General features: G+C 35.4%; 1 protein-coding gene across 9 annotated transcripts in view; it reads left to right on the top strand.

Annotated features, from left to right (window-relative positions):
* The window catches only part of PCDH15 (protocadherin related 15), a 1,819,045-nt gene that overhangs the window by 1,428,894 nt on the left and 363,560 nt on the right, over positions 1 to 26,591 (top strand). For all 9 annotated transcript variants that reach the window (XM_055274344.2, XM_055274341.2, XM_055274340.2 and 6 more), the window contains one exon: positions 23,533 to 23,726. In XM_055274344.2, the coding sequence (XP_055130319.1) occupies positions 23,533 to 23,726 (194 nt within the window). The remainder of the gene's footprint in view (positions 1 to 23,532; positions 23,727 to 26,591) is intronic.

Genomic DNA, 26,591 nt, shown 5'->3' with positions numbered 1-26,591 from the left:
AGTAAATTGATGCATAATCCCACTAGATATTGGTTACCTAAATAAAATGTAATCATTACAGCAGAGAAAATTTAAATTAGATAGTAAATGGTACCTTTGAAAACACGTAAGTCAGGCAACATCTTTATTCCTGATTTATCTTATTTTTACCATTATCTGTGCTTATTACACCTAAATAAGTTATTTCAAACACACACATACACACACACACACACACACTTTTTTTCTCTATCTCTTTTCCTCTGTCATCAAGGTCATAGCCCATATCTGAAATTAACTTATTTTCTTCTTTCCCTCACTCCAAATGGAAAACTCAGGAGTTTAGCATCTTGGTCTGTCTTGTTTGCCACTGTAATGCCAGCACATGGCAGACATATTAGCCATGCAGTAAATATTTATTCCAAGGATAAATCATCACCAACTTTGCATTAATTGTTAATTAAAATTAGAAATCATTCAATGCAGCCAGGCGTGGCGGCTCACACCTGTAATCCTAGCACTTTGGGAGGCCGAGGCGAGCGGATTGCCTGAGCTCGGGAGCTCGAGACCAGCCTGGGCAATATGGTGAAACCCCACCTCTACTAAAATAAAATTTTTTAAAAAAATTAGCTGGACATGGCAGCATGCGCCTGTAGTCCCAGCTACTCGGGAGGCTGAGGCAGGAGAATTGCTTGAACCCAGGAGGTGGAGGTTGCAGTGAGCCAAGATGGTGCCACTGCACTCCAGCCTGGGGACAGAGCGAGACTCCGTCTTAAAAAGAAAAACACAAAAAACAAACAAACAAGCAAAATGTGAAAGAAAAAAGAAATCATTCAATGCTATTATTTTTTTATTTATGACTTAAGATATGCTTTCTTGAGTTCTATAGAAGGGGTGACATGATAGCCTGGGGACTGGGAATTCAACGGAATGTTTATTCCATGTGTAAATAGCTTCTGCTGTGTATTTGGTAAAGAGAGAAAACGTGTTTCAAACTGCTACGGTAAATTTTTTAATATACTGGTATGGTACTTGTCACATTAACAAAATGAATGTGTTTAAAAACATTTGATTTCAGGGCAGAACTGTAACTAGTTTATTTCTATATCTGTGGCATCTGTATCTATTGTTCATGGCATATAGTAGATGTTTAATACGGTAGCTGCTGATGGCAACAAAAGACACTGGGGACTACTATGGAGGGAGAGAGGGAGAAGGGACAATTGAAAAAATAACTATTGTGTACTGTACTCAGTATCTGGGTGACAGAATCAATCATACCCCAAACCTCAACATCATGCAATATACCCAGGTAGTAAACTTGCATATGTACCCTCTGAATCTGAAATAAAAGTTAAAATTATAAAATAAAATAAATATAGTGTAGCTACTTAATAAATGCTTATTTGAAGATGAAAGAAAGGAAGACCCTTAGACAAGTAATAATGAATGAATAAAGATATAAGAGAATGGGAAGCTGTAGATACAAGACTATCAGTTCCAGTCAATTGATGGACCATGAGAGCTGCATTTTTCTTTGCTAAAGCACCTTTTCACAGGTAGAAAAATCATAGTTTACATAAATAAAAGAATGACAATTATTGTCATGTTCTTATTTAATTAGACCGATTTTCATCTCTATAATGACATAATTGGAAATGAAAGTAAGTTTACACAGAAAAACAGCCAGCAGGGAATTACAAAGTGTAACTAAGAAAATCATAGCAATTATATGGAGAAACTGTATCTCAAAAATGTTTGCCTTAGGGGATAAAAGGCTTATTTCTCTCATTTGAAGTCTACAAAAGTTAATTTCCCTTATGTATCTCTTTGTAAAACAGATATTTCCTTGCCTTTAAAGACTTACATTTTATATATTTCCCTGAACTTTGCAGATTATGAAGATAGATTGTTGTTTGTGTCAGCATGCCTACAATTTTAAAAATTATTTAAAAGTCAACAAATGAAGCTTTATAATTAGTATTTTAATGTCATTTCTGGTATATGGTAGAAGAATGGTCTCACTATAAAACATCCTCCAAGAACCTAGACAAAATAGTTCTCATTGAGAGAATATATTTAAAACGAAGAAACTTGATACGGAACTCTGATCTACATATACGCTTTAAGAGTCATGACATAGGTCCCTATGCTACACCTCATCACAACCCTGCCTTTCCCCATTGACCTGACACAGGATACGTTAGTTTACTTGATGGTTAGTAAACTGATGTCAAAGACTGAAAGTGTCAGAAACAAAAGTGACAATGAGCATTTTCAAGAAAAGAGACACTTGGGCAACAGGTTTTAATTATTGTCATTTTCAATGTAGCCATGAGACTCTTTTAGCCTGATGTGAGCGCATACTCAATTTTTTAAGTATAGTATATTTTTCTTATTAAGTATCTACCCTGTCTGCAAGGAGCAAATGAGTTGGTTATAAAGTTTTAACCAGATCCTTGTTATAAGTTCTCAGTTATAAATTGAGCTTCTGACTTTATATATGTCTCTTACACTTGATTTTTGCAAAAAGGACTGGAGTGATTCTCACACACACAGGTCATGAACAACACTTAGAGGAGTGATGCCTTAAAGCACCAATATCATCTTCCATAACTGGAGCTGAAGTATAATCACATTATTAACACATATTTTGTTTAAGGGAAAACTACTGCATAAGATAATTTCATTTTTCAATCCATGCAGACCATTTTATGAGATGTCAATGCAATCGTGTAGGTTGACACTAATAAATACCGTGCTCCACAAATACCAGTCTACACATTGCTAGTTTTCTTGAAAAGACAATTACTCCCTATACAGGATACAGATTTTAATATTTTGAAGATGTCGATTTAAATACTGGTAGCTAGCTATCCAATTAATGCTCCTTAAACACTATTTGCAAACATCTGCAATTCTCTTAAACTGTGATTCTCAATGATAATTGAATATTAGCATTCTGCCTGAGGAACTTTTAAAGTATTGATGCCAGCACTTCATTCTAAGATGTTTGTATTTAAATAATCTGGCCACCCATAACAGGCTCACTTAGACAGATTTTATTTAAGAAATTGAAACAGTTCTAATATGCAGCCAATTTTGAGAATTACAGTTTTAAACAACAATATTTTAAAAGTACCACTGAATAATTGTACTTCTTAAGTCATTAAGATGGAATCCCACATAGAGTTGAGTCCTCTGATCCTCACCCCACTTCTTTTCATTGTTCTTTTGTTTTTTAGTTCTCCTTCCCTTCTTCTGTGATGCTTCTTACTCTTCTTTCCTGTCTTAGACTGCACTCCTTCCAATTTCTGTGCTCCACCAATTATTCCATTTTTTTGATGCAATAATCTCTCTCCACTGACTAATTCCTTCCCTTTGCCCAATTAACATTCTTAACATCCCCAGGTTCTGGTCTAATCCCTACTCCCAGATGTAATTCTTCATGCTTCTATCTCACTCTGATTATTTTCCTTATTGACAAAAATGTATCAATCTAAGTGCCTGCATACATATATTGATCTATATCTATCTCTATATTTATATCTGTATTTATCTATCTTGTGTAGAATATAATCTGGGTTTCACTCACATCATACCACTAAAATCATATAAAATTAGATATCTCATCAGTCTATTTCTACATGTCAAACTCAAAAGTCCTTAATCTTTGTGAAACTCTCAACTATACCCTTTTATGAAAAACTTCCCTGGTTCACATCCTACTTCTCTGTTGGCTGAGAGATGTTACTGGCCCCTTGTTCAATTATCACCCTTTAAAAATTAACATTCTTCAAATACGTCTATATACTTCTTTTCTTTTTCATCTATCCTCAAGTTTTCGATCATCACCTCTATATATAATTGTCTCCCAAAGCTAAATGCCCTGTGATAACCTCTTTCCCAAGCAGCAAGCTGACATTCCAGATATCAGCTGGACATGACAAAGTGGATCTTTTACAAGCACTTCAAATTGGACATATCCCAAAATACATTAACTAATCTATTATCTTTATTTTAAGAAACAAACACACACACACTCAAAAACATGCATCTAGTCGTGTTGGAGGCAGCTATATCGTGATGCACACCATTAATCTTTAGGTTTCACAGGCAGCAGTGTAGGCACCTTGAGTCTTGTTTGTTTTCCCTCTGCTTTACCTGCATACATCCAAATTATTGTTCAGTTTAGGCAATTTCTATTTTAAAATGTATTTGTAGATCATCATTTCATCTTTTTTGTTAAAGATTCTGTTTTTCGAGCAGTTTTAGGTACACAGCAAAATTGAGAGGAAGATACAGTGATTTCCCATATGCTCACTGTCCCCACAGATGCTTCCCTGCCCCAATATTAACACCCCATACCAAAGTGATACATCTGCCACAATTAATGAACTTACATTCGCACGTTGTTATCATCCAAAGTCTGTAGTTTGCATTAGGATTCACTCTCGTTGCTTCATTTCATGGTTTTGTACTAATGACATATATCCACCATTATAGTACCACACAGAAGAGTTTCACTGCTCTAAAAATCCTGTGCTCTGCCTATGCTTCCCTCCCCTTTGCTTCCTTCCTTCCCCTGACAATCATTTATCTTTCTACGGTTTCCATGGTTTTGCCTTTTCCAGAATAGCATGTGTTTAGAATCGTATAGTATGTAGCCTTGTCAGATTGGCTTATTTCACTTAGTAATATGTATTTAAAGTTCCTTCATGTCTTTTCATGACTTAATAGCCCATATATTTTTAGTGTAGAGCATTTAATGTATAATATTCCATTATCTAGATGTAACACAGTTTATTTATTCATTCTTCCATGAAATTTTGGTTGCTTTCAAGTTTTGGCCATTATTAATAAAGCTGCTATAATCATCCATGCTAAGGTTTTTTTTACATGGACATAAATTTTCAAATCCCTTTGGTAAATACCAAGGAGTGGGATTGCTGGATCATATAGAATGAATATGGATATCTTTGTTAGAAACTGAGAAGCTGTCTTCTAAGGTGACTGTACCAATTTGCATTCCCATTTCTACCACCAATTCCTTTTCCATGCCTATGTGCTGCCATAATTTAGGCTACTACAGTAAACTATGTTGGGCAATCTGGCTATTTCTACAGATTTCCTACCACACTGTTCCAGATGATTATTCTGAAACTGAGTCAGAACAGATCCTCACCCTCCTGGAAAACCTACCAATGGAAGGAAGAAAGCTCCACACATACAGTCAAGGACATCTATGTAATACTCTTAAATATATTTGTTTCATCTCCTGCTACATCCCTTCATGTTATGAATCTGAGAATATATAGGGTTTTGTTTTACTTGTTTTTAGCATGGAATATTCTTCCTATTCTATAACTATTGAGAGCTTTCTCAGGTTGAAGGTTTGATCCAAGTTGTATCTTTAAAAAAGAAAATCTTTAACACACAGTACAGTTGTTACCTCTTTAATAAAGGCTATATTTTCCTAGCAAGTCAAAATTAATTGCTTCCACATACCAGCTATCAACTATATCTCCCAGGTGTTTTATTGTGGCTTGCATTAAGGCTAGCTTTTACATGTCTGTCTCCCCTACTGATCTGTAAATTCCTTTAAGACAAAAACTTTTAATGATCTAGCCACCAGTGGTCAGTATAATGACTTACACACAGTAGGGATTCAGTTATTATCCATAGAATTTAATTCCCTCGACTAATGTACCCTCGATCAGTTTAGAAAACACCTAATTCTAGATATAGGCTCTATTTGGCGTAAGAATTTTATCACACACTAAGTATCACCTCACATAGTCCTTTCCCGAGATGACCTCTAACTTAACAGCTTTAGCCAAGTGACCCCTTCCTGCTCTTAAATTGGAAATATTTTAATTTCTTAGTTATTCTATATCATAGGTAATTGAATATAAGAACTGGAAAAAACTTTGAACATAATTATTTTTCATAGCCTAATTTTATAGAAAAATGTGAGTTAATACAATGATAGATGATTGTTCCAAATTAATGAGGGTTTTAAGTGACAGAGATGAAGTAGAATCCAATTTAAAGACAATAGAATTGGGAGGCAGGCTAGCTAGTTGCATTTCTTTCTGCCGCTTTGTACCATTACATGACGTAACCTTCTGTACCTCAGTTTTCCAATCTTTAAAATGGTGATAATAATAGTACCAACCTCACAAGAGTGTTGTGATTATTAAACTAATTATATAAACTACTATCACATGTATGCTTAGCAAATGCTGCATGTGTGGTAACTTGCAATTATTACTATACCATTCTCATAAATTATGTAAAGCACTTATGATTATTAATATTTGTTGTTACCTTATCTGTGTATACCTCTGCGTGTCCTGTGTTATTTAGTGCTCTGTGGAGGACACATGTACATAACATATAAAATTACATATTAAATTCAGTTTTTGTAATTTCAAATATTCAACTTTAAGATAAAACTATGTAGTATTTTAATGTCTCTTGACAATTTATTTCACACAAGATTGGGAGGGTTCAGAGTGGTATGGCCATAGACGACAATTTCTTTCAAATAATGATTTTGTTTTCTTTGGTTTGTGTGTATAATGTCATGATTAAAGTTCGAGGGTTATATTTACTTAAGGTCTTGGTGGGGTTCAGTATTTCAGCAAATACCGGATAAAGTCTTGATGAGCAAAGCTTACAAAAATGTAGACCTATTTTTACATTAGTACACAATTTTAATTTATTTTTGATATTCGAAGCATTTTATTTTTTTCTAAAGACCACTCCACTTCTTGGCTAAACCTATTTGTATTAGAATTGAAATATATACACCAACATGTAATTCTGAACTTATACAGGTTATTCACTCACGCTGAGGACTTTAATTGAATTCCAAGTTTGATTACACTGTCTGGATTTTTTCAAATGGATGATATTCCTCAATCTAAGAAACTAGCAACACCTCAGGAGGCTGAAGCGGGAGAATCTCTTGGAGGTTGCAGTGAGCCAAGATCGTGCCATTGCACTCCCGGCTGGGCGACAGAACGAGACTCTGTCTCAAAAAAAAAAAGAAGGAAAAGAAAATAGCAACACCTTCCATTTGATTGGAAAAAGTTACTCTTGAAACATTCTCATTTACTCCCATCTCCAATCTATTACCAACTCCTATCGATTTTTTCTCATATACTTATTTAATGCCTCTACTTGTCTTTTTTTTGTTTTGTTTTGTTTTTCGCTCTGTCGCCCAGGCTGGAGTGCAGTGGCGCGATCTCGGCTCACTGCAAGCTCCACCTCCCGGGTTCACGCCATTCTCCTGTCTCAGCCTCCCGAGTAGCTGGGACTACAGGAGCCCACCACCATGCCCGGCTAATTTTTTTGTATTTTTATTAGAGACGGGGTTTCACCGTATAAGCCAGGATGGTCTCGATCTCCTGACCTTGTGATCCGCCTGCCTCGGCCTCCCAAAGTGCTGGGATTACAGGTGTGAGCCACCACTCCTGGCTTAATACATGTACCTGTTTTTCTTTCACTGCCACCATCGACTTTCACCTAAACCTGTGAAATGCCCTTCTTTGAGTATTATTTATGTCTCCTCTTTCCCTCTTCTTCATTCATTAGCCAGTGGGCTATATTACATTTGAAATCACTCAGATAATTAGCATGCTTGACCCCTTCAGTGGTTTTCTACTGGTGTAAAAATGAAGCCCATAATCTGTATCCTGTATTACTGGATTAGCGTTCAATTTCTTCACTTAGCATTTTATCTTTCTCTTATTTGTTAATGATGCTCCCACTGTGATGAGATAACTTTTATTCATATGCTTTCCATCTTTTACGTCTTAATTTAAATGCCACTTCCTCAAAGAAGCCTTCCATGATTTCCTCTTCTCAATGTTACCCCTTTATTATCTTGGAGCATCCTGATTTCTCCTTCACACCACTTTTAAGAATTTATAATTATACTGTTAAACTATCTGTTTCCCTCACTTAATTATAGGCTCAAATGGAATAAAATTATTGTCAATTTTTTTGCATACTTTTCTTCTTTTTCCATCACTACTGTATGCCTGACACCTTACACAGTCCCAGCACATTGACCTTTAATAAATATTTGTCAAATGAATAAATGGATAAAAAGAACTAATAGATGTAGGTAAAATATGTATTAGGAATTTATTTATGAGTCATGGGAAATTACTTATATTTCAGGTTAATTCATTTTTAAATTTTTTACAAAGTGAAATATTTTAAACTACAGTTATATTAGTATCCCTATAACATAGTACTACCAAACTTGATTATTCAGAAGAATCACTTCAAAAAGACTCTTGAGATGCTAAACTGACTGAAAACATAAGTCAATCATATATGCTATTAAAGAGGCAAAGTCGAATAATTAACACATTTATTTGAAAATCATTTATCGTGTAGAGCATTTGAAGTTTTGTGCATGACGCCAAATCATAAGAAATAAAGAAACTATCAACATATAGTTTATGACCTTAAGTAATTACTAGACTACTAATGAAGAAAGGCACATTATATTTTGGTTTTATAATACATGACAAATATGACTTAGATCATCAAATTAAACATTATTAAGTGTTTGGCACATATTTCAGTATCTCTTAAAACCTTAGGGGTTGTGTAGAATAGGCTGAGCTTTCTCATTTGATAAATTTGAAGAAATATTAATGCTAGCATTATAGTAATCACAATTCCTTGCATTTTGAATTTGTATAACTGAAAAAATAATATTTTGATTTTATATTATTTTTCAGACATTATCCCCTTGGTATACTTAACAGTGTAGCTTTTTAAAGAAAACTTATTTGTAAACACAATTATTTACTTCTATATTTCTCTATCACGTTTTTTGGTTGTCATAGTGAAAGTTGTCCAATTTCATGGTCCAATTTCAATAATTAATGCTTAGGTGCTTGCATTTTTTATGAAGCTTTTGCTTATTTGTATGTGATTGTTTTTACAATCATGTAAGTTGCATAATTTTAATTTTGACAATATTCATGCTCGTACTTATGGTTCTATATATTGCTGGTTTACTAGATATTTGACTTGAAATTTGATATTGCTCTAGAAGAAACAAAATGTACAATATATTTTATACTATTTTATTTAGTATATGTCCAATAAATGAAACATTTCTTTGATCAATTTTAGCTTTTATTCACCTATTGTTTCCAAAAAAGAGCTCATTTTCTTTTCAGCTTTCTCTGGTAGTAAATTTTGTTATAATGTCCAAGCATAGTCATCTGAGTAAAATAAAAATAGTTGGATATTGAGATATTTCAAATACAGGAGATCTCAAGGGAAAAAAACGAACGTTTAAATAGAGCAGGAAGGATTTCTTAAAATCCTAGTAAAGTTGCTCATCCAGTTTGGCAAAGGAAACAAACAAACAAACAAAAGCACTATTGTGCAAGTCCTAATATAAGTATGTTACATGTTGTATTACTTTCTTGGCTAGATTATAATTTAATCTACACAGATTTTTAGGTGATTCGTACTAAACTAAGTGCTCTGAAAAATACACAGAATGAATAAGGCACAGCCCTAATCCTCAAGGAGTTGACTATATTTTGCAAGAAATAATCCTTCTTCGCAGTGAAATAATCAGAAAACATCATAATTATTGAATTGTTAAATTTGATGAGAAAGACTAAGAGCACTAACGAGAATTCATCAAAAGTGTGTAGGGATGATGATCTGTTAGAGCTTCATGAACCTGTCAAGATGTTTAGGACTCAGATAGGCAGGTGAAGATAATATGATGTCAAAGATGAAATGATACGGCCAAAGGCATGGTAATTTCATAAGGCATTAAAGATACAAATTTGACTGGCATTGAGGAGAAGAGGAACTGAATGCTGAAAGATTTGCTTTTCTTTTACTAAGTCAAATATGTGTTGGTTTATTCTCCCAGCCCCTTTGTCATGACAGGCTTTTCTGTACTTTTGTAATGTATTTTTATGTTTCTATAACAGCATTTCGATTAAAGATAGGTTTCTCTCTTATCTCCTTTCCTAGAGCACCTGCTGTTTGACAGAAGTTATTGTTTCTGTTTCTTTTACACTCTTCATTTTTCAGAGTCAGACATTTGGTACAAATTAAGGTCTGAATAAATGGATCCAATTATTTATAAATTAATTTAAGTTGGCTACATTGCATGTAGAATAGTTTAGATTTGGCATTGTATACAATATGAGATTTCTTGAAGAAGTATGAAAGACTGGGTCCTTAAATCGATGGGTTAAAGCTAATGAGATAGAAATTAATGGACGCCAACTTTGAGGAAATCTTTTTTTGAGAGTGTAAGTTGAGCATGAGAGAATTTGATAGCATTAGAGCACTTAAGGTTCCAGTTTCCAGTCTCAGAGTTTGTGTAATTAGAACCAATGAACCTTTACAAAAAGATCATGAAGTTGCTGCAGAAAAGAAACAAGCCCTTTAAATAGGCAGTGAAAAGAAATGCTTTAAAGTCATCTTCTTGTTGTTTTATTTCTTGCCTTTTTTTGGGAAGAAAAATGCATAGATGGGAGATTCATCTTCAGTGACAATTATTCATTCATATACATATTTAATGATCATGTTATTATTAATGTTATCAATATCTTTTTCCAAATTATACAGCCAAAGTGATAAATTTGCCAACCACCTACCCTACTGAGGTGCCCATCATCTTGGATTATTCTAGGATATGCTTAAGAGAAAGGGGAAAACTGGGAGCCTGTTATGCTTTTTAGCTTTAAAGCATCACTTTTTCACATTAAGGCCACAGAGAATAAATCTGAAAATAAATACATTTGCAATCCCCAATTTGCTTGGCCAGCAGGAGTTATTGAAGAACTTTCTGAATGTTACTGACACATGAAGAAATCAACAAACATAAAAGCAAACCCATTATATCATTTTTCCATCAGAAATCACACTGAATAGTGAATTTCCAATGATAGTTTAATGAGCAGCAGCCTTAGGTTCAGAATGAATGCCAACCTGGAGAGACCCAGTAGACCTTACACAGCTCCAAGCTGATTTAGCTTTAATTAGGGACACCAGGCAGGCAACAACGTAGCTTCTATGGCAATAGCATAGTAGAAGTCTTATTACTTTAGATACAATGTCTTATGTCTTCTATGTCATCTGCACTCAGTATGTGTTACCCACTTGCTACACATTTCTGAGGAATCTTCTTAAAATTTTTGTTACACTAACTTCTATAATATCTAGTGCATTAAAAATAGACGTTAAAACACTGGCTATCACCAGAGCATATTTCATACAGTAAGAAGTTGGAATTCCCTCTACAAAGCAAATTAACTACCACAGATAGATTCACTTAACTGTTCTGGTGTTTCTTTAACATTTGAAAGATAATTTTTTTCCACTTATCCTATATTACTTCTGCCTTTTTATAAGTGTTAATAGAGACATTCAACTGGGTATATTAGTTTACACATGTAAATTCAATTCTTTCTCTGGCAAATCTTTCTACATAAGGATTACCTAGCTTGTAAGTTTTATGTTGCCTGTCCAAATAATCTTTCTGTCCTAGAAATCAGTATGCACTCAAATTTCATTTTTATCTAACTACATAAATGAATTTAAAAATCCCTTATTACACGATAGAGCTGAGGCAGAGAGATGACATATTTAACACAACACACTTTAATATTTTCATATTATTTTCTCAACTTTCCTAGCAAAAAATAGACTTTTCCTATATATCATACATTTTACATTACCAGAGTAGTCATTAGATACTCTTTCTCAGACAATTCTGCATCTGGTCTGATAGCATAACCATAAACCATCCTCTAGGAATAAACTTTCACTAGCAAAAGCTTCTGCATATGAATGCAGCACACCAGTCACTTTTCTTAAATAAAGCAGTGCATTGATTCTTAGTCTGTCCAAACTTCGCCAAAGGTACCATGAAGAAGATAAGTTTGTTTCCTAGTTCATAGAAATATGACTGTGATAGAAGATTGGTAATGCCCATACTTACAAATGACATCTTGGTATAGTTTAGATTGTCCATAGTTCCCAGAGATATGTCCCTCCTGACTTGATCTTCTAGTATAGCACTAGAACCATTTAAATACATCAGAATTTATTATAATTGTTATTTCAGTAATCATTGATTACTCAGTAATCACTCCTAAGTAATGCCCAGTTATTGAAAAAGAATGTTCCCTACTTTGCTTATTTGGGTTAATATGTTTGTCTAAAAGCCATCTCTACTTGATTCAGTAAACTAACTAATTTATTGAACTTCAAATCCCTCTTAGTTCTTTATGTCCAGTGTTGATTAAGGTGACTCAAGGATTGTTCCTTGGTTTCGTTTGGCTCTGTGTCCCCACCCAAATCTCACCTTGAGTTATGAACCTTAGTATTGGAGTAGGGGCCTAGTGGGAGGTAATTGGATCATGGAGGCAAATTTCTCCCATGCTATTCTCATGATAGTGAGTGACTTCTCGTGAGAGCTGATGGTTTAAAAGTGTATGGCACTTCTCTCACTCTCTCTGTCTCCTGCTGCCATGTGAACAAGGTGCTTCCTTCTCCTTTGCCTTCTGTAATGATTGTAAGTTTCCTGAGGCCTCCCAGTCATGCTTCCTGTTAAGCCTGTGGAACTGTGAGTCAATTAAAACTTGTTTCTTCATAAATTACCCAGTCTGAGGTAGTTCCTTATAGCAGTGTGAAAATAGACTGATACATTTCCTCTAAGTATATATGATATGAATACGATTCAAGTATATTGTGTGCATACAGAAGTATTGTTTCTTCCAGAAGCTTATAGATTAGGCATATTCTACTTCTAGGTGAAGTTCAACCTGAGTGTGCAAAAGGATCCTTATAATTGCCCTTGAGAATTTCTAGGAACAAATCATCAGTGATATGGGGTCAACATATAACTTTACTATTCACCTTCTTGTTTACAATACTGATTCCATAAACATTTGTTTATATTTCATCCCACTCTTAAACACATCTGGTGAGGCAAAAAAGAAAAATAGACTCTGTCATACTAGGAAACCACCGAAGAATGCCTTAAGTGATGTCATTTTTATACATATCTATACATGTATAAGCTATGGCTGCCAGCCACTGCGTATCAGATAAGGTCAAAGTTAGAATTTAACTCAAGCTTCAAATGTAAAATTAGGATAAATATAACCAACAAAAAAGGCCCAAGTGATACAATCCTATCTCATATTCTGGCATGTCATAAGGAGACATTAACCCAAAATGATCCCAGTGGAGTTCTCAAGTATATCTTGTACCTTGATTTCTGCCAAATCTGTGCAATTCTCCAGCATTGGCCATTAATCATTACCACATCTGAAGGGAGCTGCTAAGAAGATTACACTCTTGCTATAAAATGTTCTCTCAGAGGAAAATATGAAGGTATCTTATCTTGAAATCTTTGTTTGTGTGCTCTCCATTCTATATTCCACAATTTCACCTTCTCTTCTACTTATTACTTTTCTTTTCTTTTTTTTTTTTTTTTTTTTTTTTTTTTTGAGACAGAGTCTCGCTGTCACCTGGGCTGGAGTGCAGTGGCACGATCTTGGCTCACTGCAGGTTCCTCCCCCCGGGGTTCACGCCATTCTCCTGCCTCAGCCTCCCGAGTAGCTGGGACTACAGGCACCCGCCGCCTCGCCCAGCTAATTTTTTGTATTTTTAGTAGAGACAGGGTTTCGCTGTGTTAGCCAGGATGGTCTCGATCTCCTGACCTCGTGATCCGCCCTCTTCGGCTTCCCAAATTGCTGGGATTACAGGTGTGAGCCACCGCGCCCAGCCTACTTATTACTTTTCTTAACACAGACAGCCTTTCATAGTTGGATTTGCTGATTAAATTCTGCTTTTCTTCCATGGGTCTAGCTTTTCTTTGCTTGCCAGAGCTTTCATACCTGTCCACTCATAGGAGGAAGAAGTAGGTTTACAAAGGTAGCATGGAGTTCCTGGAGTTGATAGTAAAGTCTCTGAAGGCAGAGGAACATACAATGGTTTAAAAGAGAAAGAAAGAAACAAATAATCGAGGCCTAAACTTTGTAAAGTGCATATGAAGGCAGGAAGAAGGAAGAAAGTTAGTCAAATGATGAAACAATACATGAACAAGTAGCCTGAATGGCATTTTATAATGTAGCAGAAAAAAATGGATAAAGATCATTAAAAAGATCAGATGTGTGGGTGGAATTTTCTTTGTTATTTTTGATAACTTTATTAAGGTATAATTTACATGTCCTCATATATGTATATTACCAAAACATCAAGGGTTTCATCTAGGTCCTGCTGCTTGCTTCACAAAATGCCAATCACTGAGACAACAAATATTGCCAGAGAAGAAAACTTTAATCAGGTGCTGCAGCTGAGGAGAACAGGAGATAAAGTCTCAAATCCATCTCCCCAAATGATTAAAATTAGGGGTTTATATAGCAGGGAAAAAATACTTGTGCAAAAAAAAATATTAGGGTAGGGTAAGGAAGAGGAATTGGTAAACTGGAATTATGATCCATGGATGAGAGGTCTGGCATCTCATTTTCAGGATACAGTTATCTGGTGAGTTTCAGTTCCTTGATTTCTAGGAGGGTTGAGGGTTAGTTTCCTGAGGAAGAAACTCCCATGAGACAAATGTAAGTTTCAAGCTTCAAGACAGGGTATGGTGGGGGTGGGGGTGGGGGTCAATTTCTGTGTTTATACAAAAACCAGTAAACATCAGTTCCATGAAAGAGTTGGGCTGGTTTTAGTAAATTTAGACAGTTATGCAACAATGACCACAATCTAGTTCTATACATTTCTTTCACCCCCTAAATTTCCATCACCCCAAAACTTTACTCATGACCGCTTGTAGTCAATACTCACTTTCATTTTCAGCTGTAGACACCCACTGTTTTGGTTTCTGCCTCTAAAAGTTTTCCTTGTCTAGGAATTAAAAAATATGGAGTCCCATAGTATGTATCTTTTACTTTTATTTTACCTGGCTTTTTAAATAGCATAATGTTTATGTAGCTCATCTATGCTGTGGCATTAATCAATGCTATATATCTGTTTCTTTGAGTTACTGAATAGAATCCATCATGTGAAAACACATTCTGCTTATCTGTTTACCAGTTGATGGGCATGTCAATTGTTTCCAGTTTAGTGTGACTGTGAATCTTCTATACAAGTCTCTTTTTGGAAATATATATATATATATATATATATATATATATATATACACACACACATATATATACACACATATATGTTTATTTTTCTGTTTGTTATATATAGATACCTAGTACAAAAATTGCTAGATTACATGGTAAATATATACTTTTTAAATAAACTGTCAAACTGCTTTTTAATAACAGCGGCTTGTACCATTTTACCACCGACTACCTCCTCTCTGATAGTATTGTCGGTTCATTTGTTAAAGCCATTATACAGATGCTTATTAGTATCTCACTGTGATTTTGTGTTTCCTTAATGACAAATTAATTTGAGATACTTCCATGTGCTTATTAGCCATTTATTGATCTTTTTTGGTGAAATATCTATTCAAATCTTTCAATCATTTAAAAAATTTGTGTTATTTTCTTAGTACTGACTGTTAAGTATTCTCTATAAATTATAAATACAAGTCCTTTATCAGATATATGATCTGCAAATATTTTGCAAATAATCCGTATTTTATGTATCATGTTCTTATGTTTTTGGTAGAGAAAAAGCTTTTAATTTTTAGGAAGTTTATTTTTTATTGTATCATACTTATACTGTCATATTTAAGAAAATTTGCCAACCAAATTCACAAAGATTTTCTCCTATATTATCTTCTCCTAGTATTCATAGTGTAGCTTTCACCTTTAGGTCTGTGATGTATTTTGAGTTAATTTTACATATGCTGTGAGGTAAATATCTTAGTTCATGTTTATTTTTACAGTATTCTCCCCTTGTCCTCAGTTTTGCTTTCCATCGTTTCTATTACTTTTGGTCAACTATACTCTGAGAACATTAAATGGAAAATTCTAGAAATCAACAATTCCAAAGTTTTATATTGTGTGCCAGTTTCTGTAGTGTGATTCATCACTACAGAATACAGGGACAATTCTACCACTTTCAAGCAATATCTTTGCCTATTGTAATGAATAATTGTATATTACATTATTGTATTAATGATTACATGGTATCTCAAACCAAAATCTCAAAGCACAATAATCCTAGAAAAATAATCAAAAAGCAAATCAAGAAGAGTAGTTAACCATCAAACTATTTTATATAATATTTAGGGTTCTTATGGTTGAAAGACATAATTTCAAAATAAATTAACATGTAAAATATGTAATTTTTAATCTATCAGAAAGTGGTGAATTTGGTTTCAGGCATAACCAGAAACCATGTCATGAGCGATATTTTCTGTTTATTTCTTGACATGTCTTCTTCTGTATGGGTCTCAGTCTTAGGTACATCCAATGAAGACCAGAAAACCAGCAGAAACACCAGATATAAATTTACCATTTTAGCCCTAGAGGAAGAAAAAAACACTCTTTTCCAGTAGTTCTAGGAGTCACCTTGACCATACCAACTTGAATAACTTGACATGTTTTTTTGCTAAACAATTTCCAGACATGAGATGCCTATCACTGCAGCTAAGTGTCAGCTCCATCCAAACATGGATGGTGAAAATAATTAATTGCTCCCCAAAGGAAAATAAGGGACTTTTACTGGAAGCAAGAGCCAAGGATGCCCAAGAGGCAAAAACATCAAATGATCAACACATTCATGCATTATCAGTTAAGCCATAATTCACCTTTTTTTTTTTTTTTTTGAGACAGAGTCTCGCTCTGTCACCCAGGCTGGAGTGCAGTGGCACAATCTTGGCTCACTGCAAGCTCCACATCCTGGGTTCACGCCATTCTCCTGCCTCAGCCTCCGAAAAAACTGGGACTACATGTGCCCGCCACCATGCCTGGCTAATTTTTTTGTATTTTTAGTAGAGATGGAGTTTCACCGTGTTAGGATGATTTCAAACTCCTGACCTCGTGATCCGCCCACCTTGGCCTCCCAAAGTGCTGGAATTACAAGTGTGAGCCACAGCTTCCGGCCCATAATTCACTTCTAATAAAAAATATATTTATTCATATAAAATACCATGTTTACACTCTTGCATTACAATTTATATTCTTGTATATGGTTTATATCAACTGTGGCTTTAATTCTGTGTGTCATTTTTGAGACACCAATTCGAATGTTTTTGTTCAGCTTATGCACAATTCAATCTACTTTATATTTGTCCTTTTATATCAAGCTGTATTTTTTTTATCAGAATCAGGAAAGAGCAATTAAAGAGAGTAGTAAGCTGCAGCCAAAATTTAAAAGGAAACATTATGAGCAACTTAGATTATTTTGTGGTCGCGTGGGTGATTGATGGTGATATGGTTTGGCTGTGTCCCCACCCAAATCTCATTTTGAATTCCCACGTATTGTGGGAGGGATCTGGTGGGAGGTAATTGAATCATGGGGGCAAGATTTTCCCTTGCTGTCCTCATGATAGTGAATAAGTCTCCCACAATCTGATAGTTTTAAAAACGGAAGTTTCCCTGCACAAGCTCTCCTCTCTTATCTGCTACCACCTTCTGCCATGATTTTGAGACCTCCCCGCCATATAGAACTGTAATTTCAATACCTGTTTCTTTTGTAAATTGCCCAGTCTCGGGTATGTCTATATCAGCAATGTGAAAATTAACTAATACAGTAAATTGGTAACAGTAGACTGGGGTGATGCTGAAAACATACCTGAAAATGTGGAAGCAAATTTAGAATTGGGTGACAGGCAGAGGTTGGAACAGTCTGGAGTGTTAGAAAAAGACAGGAAGATGTAGTAAAATTTGGAACTTCCTAGAGACTTGTCAAATGGCTTTGTCAAAAATGCTGATAGTGATATGGACAATAAAGTCCAGCCTGAGGTGGTCTCAGAGGGAGATGAGGAACTTCTTGGGAACTGGAGCAAAGGTGAATCTTGTTATGGTTTAGCAAAGACACTGGTGGCATTTTGCCCCTGCCCTAGAGATTTGTGGAACTTTGAACTTGAGAGAGATGATTTGGGATACCTGGTGGAATAAATTTCTTAGCAGCAAAACATTCATGAGGTGTCTTGGGTGCTGGTAAGTGCATTCAGTTTTATAATGGAAACAGAACATAAAAGTTTGGAAAATTTGCAGCCTGACAACACAATATAAAAGAAAATCCCATTTTCTAAGGAGAAGTTAAAGCCACCTGCAAAAATTTGCATAAGTAACAAGAAGCTGAATGTTAATCCCCAAGACAATGGGGAAAATATCTCCAGGGCATGTCAGAGGTCTTCACAGCAGCCTCTCTCATCACAGGCCCAGAGGCCTATGAGGAAAAAATGGTTTCATGGGCAGGCCAGGGTCCCTGTTCTGTGTGCAGCCTGGGGACTTGGTGCCCTGTGTCCCAGCCACTCCAGCCGTGGCTGAAAGGGTCCTACATAGAGCTCAGGCTGTGGCTTCAGAGGTTGCAAGCTCCAAGCCTCAGCAGCTTCCACATGGTGTTGAGCCTGCAGGTGCACAGAAGTCAAGAATTGAGGTTTGGGAACCTCTGCCTAGATTTCAGAGGATGTATGGAAACACCTGGTTGCCCAGACAAAATTTGCTGAGGGGCAGGGCCCTCCTGGAGAACCTCTGCTAGGGCAGTGCAGAAGGGAAATGCAGGGTCAGAGCCCTTACACAGAGTCCCTACTGGGGCACTGACCAGTGGAGCTGTGAGAAGAGTGCCACTGTCCTCCAGAGCCCAGAATGGTAGATCCATCTACAGCTTGTACTGTGCACCTGCAAAAACTGCAGACACTCAATGCCAGCCCATAAACAAAGATGGGGGGGAGGCTGTCCCCTGCAAAGCCAAAGGGACAGAGCTGCCCATGAGCATGGAAACCCACCTCTTACATCAGCATGACCTGGATGTGAGACATGAAGTCAAAAGAGATCATTTTGGAGCTTTAAGATTTGACTGCCCCACTGGGTTTCGGACTTGCTTGGGGCCTGTAGCCCCTTTGTTTTGGCCAATTCCTCCCATTTGGAAAGGCTGTATTTACCCAATGCCTGTATCCCCATTGTATGTAGGAAGTAACTAACTTGCTTTTGATTTGACAGGCTCACAGGTGGAAGGGACTTTTGACTGTGGACTTTTGAGTTAATGCTGAAATGAGTTAAGACTTTGGAAGACTGTTGAGAAAGCATGATTGGTTTTGAAATGTGAGAACATTAGATTTGGGAGGGACCAGGGTTGGAATGATATGGTTTGGGTGTATTCCCACTCAAATCTCATCTTGAATTCCCACGTTTCGTGGGAGGACCCAGTGGGAGGTAATTGAATCATTGGGGCAAGTCTTTCCTGTGCTGTTCTTGTGATAGTGAGTAAGTCTCATGAGATCTGATGGTTTTAAAAAGGGGAGCTTCCCTGCACAAGCTCTCTTCTCTTGTCTGCTGCCACATAAGATGCACCTTTCACCTTCTGCCATGATTGTGAGGCTTCCCCACCCACGTGGAATTCCACGTGGAATTCCAATAAACCTTCCCTTTGTAAATTGCCCAGTCTCAGGTATGTCTTTATTAGCAGCATGAAAACAGACTAATACAGATCAGGACATTTGGAATATGCACATGTTGAAACACTGAGAGGAAGGAATTATGAAAGGGTAGGGCTAAAGTTCCTGAACAGAACTATAAAACATCATCAAAAAGAAATAAAAAGAAACAAATAGTGCACAATTTCTTACCTTTTAGATATCACAATGTTTCAATAAACACTTTAAAGTTATAGAATTGTTTTTACTTTCATCTGAAACTTGTAAGCAAAACATTGGCTTCCCCGTGTAAATAAATGTCCTTTTCATTTAGGAAGCAGAGTTCCCTGCTAAATTAGAAATGAGCTTCATATATTTCCATCTCATAGACACTGTCTACTGGTCACAGAATCATTGAACTATAATTGAATTAAATGCTTGCCATAGCTTGGCTCCAAAATTAGCATCTACAACTCCATTCAACATCATCTAATAGACTTCAGAAGGGGACATCTACTGTGTAATATCGTTGAGGTTTTGGATTTTTTTTTTTTAGGAGTCTCACTCTGTCACCAGGCTGGAGTGCAGTGGCACGATCTCAGGTCACTGCAACCTCTGCCTCTCAGGTTCAAGCAATTCTCCTGCTAATGTTGAGGTTTAAAAAAAAAAAAAAGGTCTTGAGTTTTCAGGATCTAACATGGACGACACTGTTATGATTTGGGTATTCAGAATCAGTGTCTCAGCTTATTTTTCTGTTGGTGGAGTACCATTAATTTCCTTAAAATATCTTTGTTAGCATACATGCAAACAAATTATGTTGACTTGTAACCCATTATTTTATTATTTAGTAGTAAAAGACTGAAAAATGGTGTTATCTAGGTAACTTAAACATAGAATCCTTATTTTATCTACCTGTTAAACTTTCTACCTCCTAATAATTTCTGGAGAGCTAATTGTGTTCCCTGAATACCTTAGCTCAACTGTGGTTGACTATCTCTGCAATTTAGTGGGCGTTTCTGTCTCCTGTGTTTTGCAGTACTATTTGGTATTTCTAGCATCTCCCAGGTGGGTACCTTCCTCAATGTAATTATCATCCAGCTTATCCTCCCTCCCAACATCATTTATGAAAATGTTAAATAAGACCAGCTATAATGCTGCCATCCCTGAAGCACACTCCTTAACACCTTTTCTTAATTTGATGCATTGCCATTTATCATTACATTCCTTTAGCCAATTTAAGTCCCAGGAAGAATGTTAATATTGAATCCAATTTGAGCTAAATTTTAATTAAGATTTCCTGAGACATTTTAAGTGATTTAAGTATAATCAAAATTGATATCTCCTCTGTTATCCCCATCCTCTAATTTTATCCATACACAAAACAGAATTAGTTTGTCTGGCTTGAATAACTCTCTATAAATATATGCCATTCATTTTAACTGTTTCTGCAAATGTTTCTCCTTTGCCTTTAGGAATGTGTCTGTCAGGTTTATACAAGTCCCAGAATCATGTCATAAAATGCCTTTCCTTCCAGCAACCGGATCTGTCCACCCCCAAATACCCAGTCTCAGGACTTAGTTGCATTAATGTCATTTCCTTTTTCATTCTCAATTATTTTTGCTGCTATTTCTATGGACATTATCACTCTAAGTGTGACATATAATAAAAAGTAGAATATGCATAATATAACCCCTTCAGCACAGTGCAGTGTATAAAGTACTTTGTTTATATTTATTGAGGATATTAAACATGAACTTTTGAATGGGAAATTAGTTAATATGGTGTTCCTGAAATTGAATTCAAGTTTCAAGGTAAATGTGCATGTTTACATTTGATCAAGGAAGGTATACCAGCATCTTCACTATATTTTCAAAGGAGTCTGCAAACTATAAAAACTACTATTTTTAGAAGTAATGTATTGAAAATATAAATATAAGTAAATAAGACATTTCTACAGGTAGGTTAATTTACTACAATTACGTATGTTTTCTTTATTCCACAGAAAACTTTTAATTATATTCCCTCATGTGTAAATTGAGACCACTTTCTTTCATTCTTCATTTTTCTTATGATGAATACAGAAAATACTGTTGATGTATGTAAAATGCTTACTATAAGATTTCTGCTAGAATCCCTTTATATCCTTTTTCCCCTTTAATTTATATTTATCAGCAAGTCAAGGAGCCACTTTTAATATAATAAATCACTGTTGCTTTAATGCTGCTTGATGAAGTTAATCATTGTTATCTTTTCATATATAATATCCCAAATAAAGTCTTTTAGATACCAGTTCCTTCAAAATGATTATAGATATATGTAAATTGGCTGTACAGATGTTTATGTGCTTAATTTCAAGGGCTCCGAATAGATTTCCTTTCCCCAAAGAAACATTTCTTGGGCTGTGTTACCCTTGATATTCTACAATGGGAGATGCATTTGTTTGATTGACACATTAATACTCTATGACTTATCAGTCCTTTATAAATCAGGGGGTGCAAGTTAAGAACCTTTCCTAGAGCAATTGTAAACAAAAAGGACACAAACATGAGAGTCTCTGGGAGACAGGGAGGAGAACGTTACGGAAGGAAAAATGAGAGTAAAAGGAAGGTTGGGAGTAACAAAGGCAGCCTATGCCTATTTCATTTTTTCCAGGTTCAGTCTGTTTTAATATGAGTTTATATGTCAAGAATGCGAGGTAAGACAGAAAAAATAAATCTCCTATAGGGATATTAGAATTTCTGTTAGGACTTTCCTCTTTTTCCCTTTATTAAATTAAAATAAAGATAAGCCTTCAAGATCCTAAGTTTATTTCTTAATCACTCTCACAAAAAACAAAATCACTCTTATTCTTTTTTTTTTTTTTTTTTTTTATTTTTTTTATTTTAGGGTTTTAGGGTACATGTGCACAATGTGCAGGTTTGTTACATATGTATCCATGTGCCATGTTGATTTCCTGCACCCATTAACTCGTCATTTAGCATTAGGTGTATCTCCTAATGCTGTCCCTCCCCCCTCCCCCCACCCCACAACAGTCCCCGGAGCGTGATGTTCCCCTTCCTGTGTCCATGAGTTCTCATTGTTCAATTCCCACCTATGAGTGAGAACATGCGATGTTTGGTTTTTTGTCCTTGCGATAGTTTACTGAGAATGATGTTTTCCAGTTTCATCCATGTCCCTACAAAGGACACGAACTCATCATTTTTTATGGCTGCATAGTATTCCATGGTGTATATGTGCCACATTTTCTTAATCCAGTCTATCGTTGTTGGACATTTGGGTTGGTTCTAACTCTTTGCTATTGTGAATAGTGCCGCAATAAACATACGTGTGCATGTGTCTTTATAGCAGCATGATTTATAGTCCTTTGGGTATATACCCAGTAATGGGATGGCTGGGTCAAATGGTATTTCTAGTTCTAGATCCCTGAGGAATCGCCACACTGACTTCCACAATGGTTGAACTAGTTTACAGTCCCACCAACAGTGTAAAAGTGTTCCTATTTCTCCACATCCTCTCCAGCACCTGTTGTTTCCTGATTTTTTAATGATGGCCATTCTAACTGGTGTGAGATGGTATCTCACTGTGGTTTTGATTTGCATTTCTCTGATGGCCAGTGATGAGGAGCATTTCTTCATGTGTTTTTTGGCTGCATAAATGTCTTCTTTTGAGAAGTGTCTGTTCATGTCCTCTGCCCACTTTTTGATGGGGTTGTTTGTTTTTTTCTTGTAAATTTGTTTGAGTTCATTGTAGATTCTGGATATTAGCCCTTTGTCAAATCACTCTTATTCTTGTGATTGCTTTAGTATTGTAACAGGACACAGTAGCCTCAGTTAAAAAAAAAAAAAAGAAAAATAACAGTATATATGTCAAGGAAACTTTCCTGTGTTTTTTTCTTTAAAAGCAAGCTTCTTTCGTTGGGGGAAAAAATGACATGGTGGTGAAAAGTTGAGTCCCAAGAGGATTTATGTTGTGATTTTCAATTCCAGCTCACTGCAGTCGACGCAGACGAAGGGTCAAATGGGGAGATCACATATGAAATCCTTGTTGGGGCTCAGGGAGACTTCATCATCAATAAAACAACAGGGCTTATCACCATCGCTCCGGGGGTGGAAATGATAGTCGGGCGGACTTACGCACTCACGGTCCAAGCAGCGGATAATGCTCCTCCTGCAGAGCGAAGGTAATTTATATTAGAACCAATGCAGTCTTTTCATCCGGCCCGTTTAACCCTGTAATTAAATTTAAGAAGCGCGGCAAGTATTCTTTTATCCTATAAACATCTAAATTAGATCAGAAAATCAGAGAGACCAGATTCTCAGGAACTGCATGCATGTTCTGATTTGGTTAAATTTTGGGAAAAGGACAATATCAGAGGCATATTTCAAATTTATTATGGAAAAGTAAGGCTGCAGACAGAGAGAGAAAGGCTCTTTTCTTCAAAGAAATTAACAGATGTGTCAGTGGCATGTAATGTCTCAGGGTTTCAAAGTCACTTCTGAGTGTATGGGTAATTATTAAAATAGTTATGTAGAATAATGTATGTATTTGAATATGTATGTACACACACAGACTCTTACACAGACACACACACACACACACACACACAGCGAGCTAAAAGATTTCCTGCTATTACAATTGCATCTTTCTAGTCTCCCACCTGAGAAATCCCTTTTGTTAATTTATTGTTTATTTCCAGATTTTCAGTATCATTGCAAGAAAATATGAATAAATATTAATGTATTCCTTCACTTTGCTCGGGCTTTTTTCCATTCACAATGAATGTATCCTGGAGTCCTCTCCTTGTAAATACTAGATAAATCCTTCAAATTATTTTTTTCATAGTTATGTAATATTCCTTAATAAGTATAAAACTGTGGAAGAAGTCTACTATTGATAAACATATTCCTTAATAAGTATAAAACTGTAGAAGAAGTCTATTATTGATAAACTTTTCAATTTATCCTCTTTTATTGACAATGGAGAAATATTTAACACTGAACATGCATCAGTTTGAATGTGTGCAAGTATATCAGTTTTTAAAATTGGTATGTTAAGCCCAGATTACAATTATTCTACATTTTCTACTAGTGTTTATGTGGATTCATATTGTATATTTAAATCTTTATTGTATTTGAGATGTATCTTAGTACACAGTAGGAGGTATTAATGCAGCCATAGTTTTTTCCAGTCAAATACTCTGTGGTCCCCACGCAATACATCGTGATATTCATCCAATGATGAACAAATTTGAGATGTTGCATTTATTATATCATATATTTTCTTAAGTATTTTGATTTTGATCGAAATGTTCTATTCAATTCTATTATTTATATTTTATAAGCTATTACCACGCAATTTTAATGATTAAGGTTACATAGTATGCTGTATCCTCTGGTGCTACTAACTTACCTCAATGCTGTTTTCCCTCCAAAATGTTCCCTCTCCTTCTGTTAAGTTTTCTCTTTGACTTTAAATAAGCTAGTTCAGTGTTTTTGTTGCTGTTAACTGTGTTTTTATTAGGAACACAAGAGATTCATATATTAATTACTTAGGAATATATTATATATGTTTGATGTTGAATCTTTCTATCCAAGAACATTTTGCATTTGCATTTGTCCATGCATTTTTCTGTGGGTTTTTTAACAGGCTTTTTGTTTTTCTTTTTATGTAAGTTCTGTACATTTCTTGCTTGATCTGTTTCTACATCTTTTGTTTTCATTGTAAATAGGCTTTTTTTCTTTTACTTTTTTTTCCCCTAGCCAAGGTCTAACTCTGTCTCCCAGGCTAGAGTATAGTGGCACAATCTCAGCTAACTGAAGCCTCAAACTCTGGGCTCATGCAATCCGCCCACCTCAGCCTCCCTAGTAGTGGGGACTACAGGTTCAGGCCACCAATCCTAGCTAATTAAAAACAAATTTGTAGAATCAGAATTTTGCTATGTTGCCCAGGCTCATCTCAAGCTTTTGGCCTCTGCTGATCCTCCCACTTCAGCCTCCCAAAGTGCTGGGATTACTGGCATCAGCCACGATGCCTGGCCTCCATTTTCTTTCTTTACTTTCATTTCCTATTATACTTCCAATAAAAATGCTTGTCTCGTTTGTGACTTGAATGAGACTGCCTCAATGTTTCCCCATTAGATTGGTCTATGGTTTTAAAAACTATTAATAATATGTTAAAAAAATACTCATCTAATTCTATTTTATTTACTTTTTAAAATAGTAATGGTGCTTTTCTCAGATCAAATAAATAGCTACCATATATGAGGACAGTAATGACTTTTCTTCTTGAGTTGATGATATAATGACTGATCTTACTATAGCTCCTATTTTGCATCCATGGTTTAGATGGATCTATTTTGCATCCATGGTTTAGATGGATCTATTTTGCGTCCATGGTATAGATTCTATTAGGACATAATGTTTTTTCTCTTGAAGTAAGCTGATATTATAGGCTTGCTGTTATTTTATTTAATAAAATTAGTCTGTACTTTTCTTTTTGAGAAATTTTATCAAGATTAGGGATAATTGTCATAATACTTCATAAAAGAAACAAATAAAAACACAAGGAATCCCCCAAAATAATTAATAAGTATAATATCAGACATGAATGTATTATAAACATGTATAAAACAAATAAATGAGTCTGAATTTGGTTCTCTGGAAAGACACAACAAAAATAAAGACATAATTAATTGGATAAAATACTATCTAACCTAATCAAGAAAAAAAGAACAAGTAAAACTGTACACAATGAAATCTAATGAGGAAACTACATATAAATGGAAAAAAGTAGGATTCATAAGAGACAACTTTGCTTAAATGTATGCAAAATTTGAAAACAGAAATGGATGATTCTTCTAAAAGATACAGTTTACTAACATTAGTTCAAAAAAAAAAAGGAAATCTCAAGAATCTTAAGAGATCAAACTTGTCAGATAACTCAATACTACACTAGGTGTAGGAAACTTGACAGAAGGACTGTAACTAAACTTTGCAGGGTGTGTGATCATCATTAATCACAGAGATACGGTTGGTGGAGTATTAGA

The sequence above is a fragment of the Symphalangus syndactylus genome, chromosome 4 (genome assembly GCF_028878055.3).
Source record: "Symphalangus syndactylus isolate Jambi chromosome 4, NHGRI_mSymSyn1-v2.1_pri, whole genome shotgun sequence".
Lineage (NCBI taxonomy): Eukaryota > Metazoa > Chordata > Mammalia > Primates > Hylobatidae > Symphalangus > Symphalangus syndactylus.
Note: the sequence above shows the minus strand (reverse complement) of the source record. Positions and strands in the feature narration are given on the sequence as shown.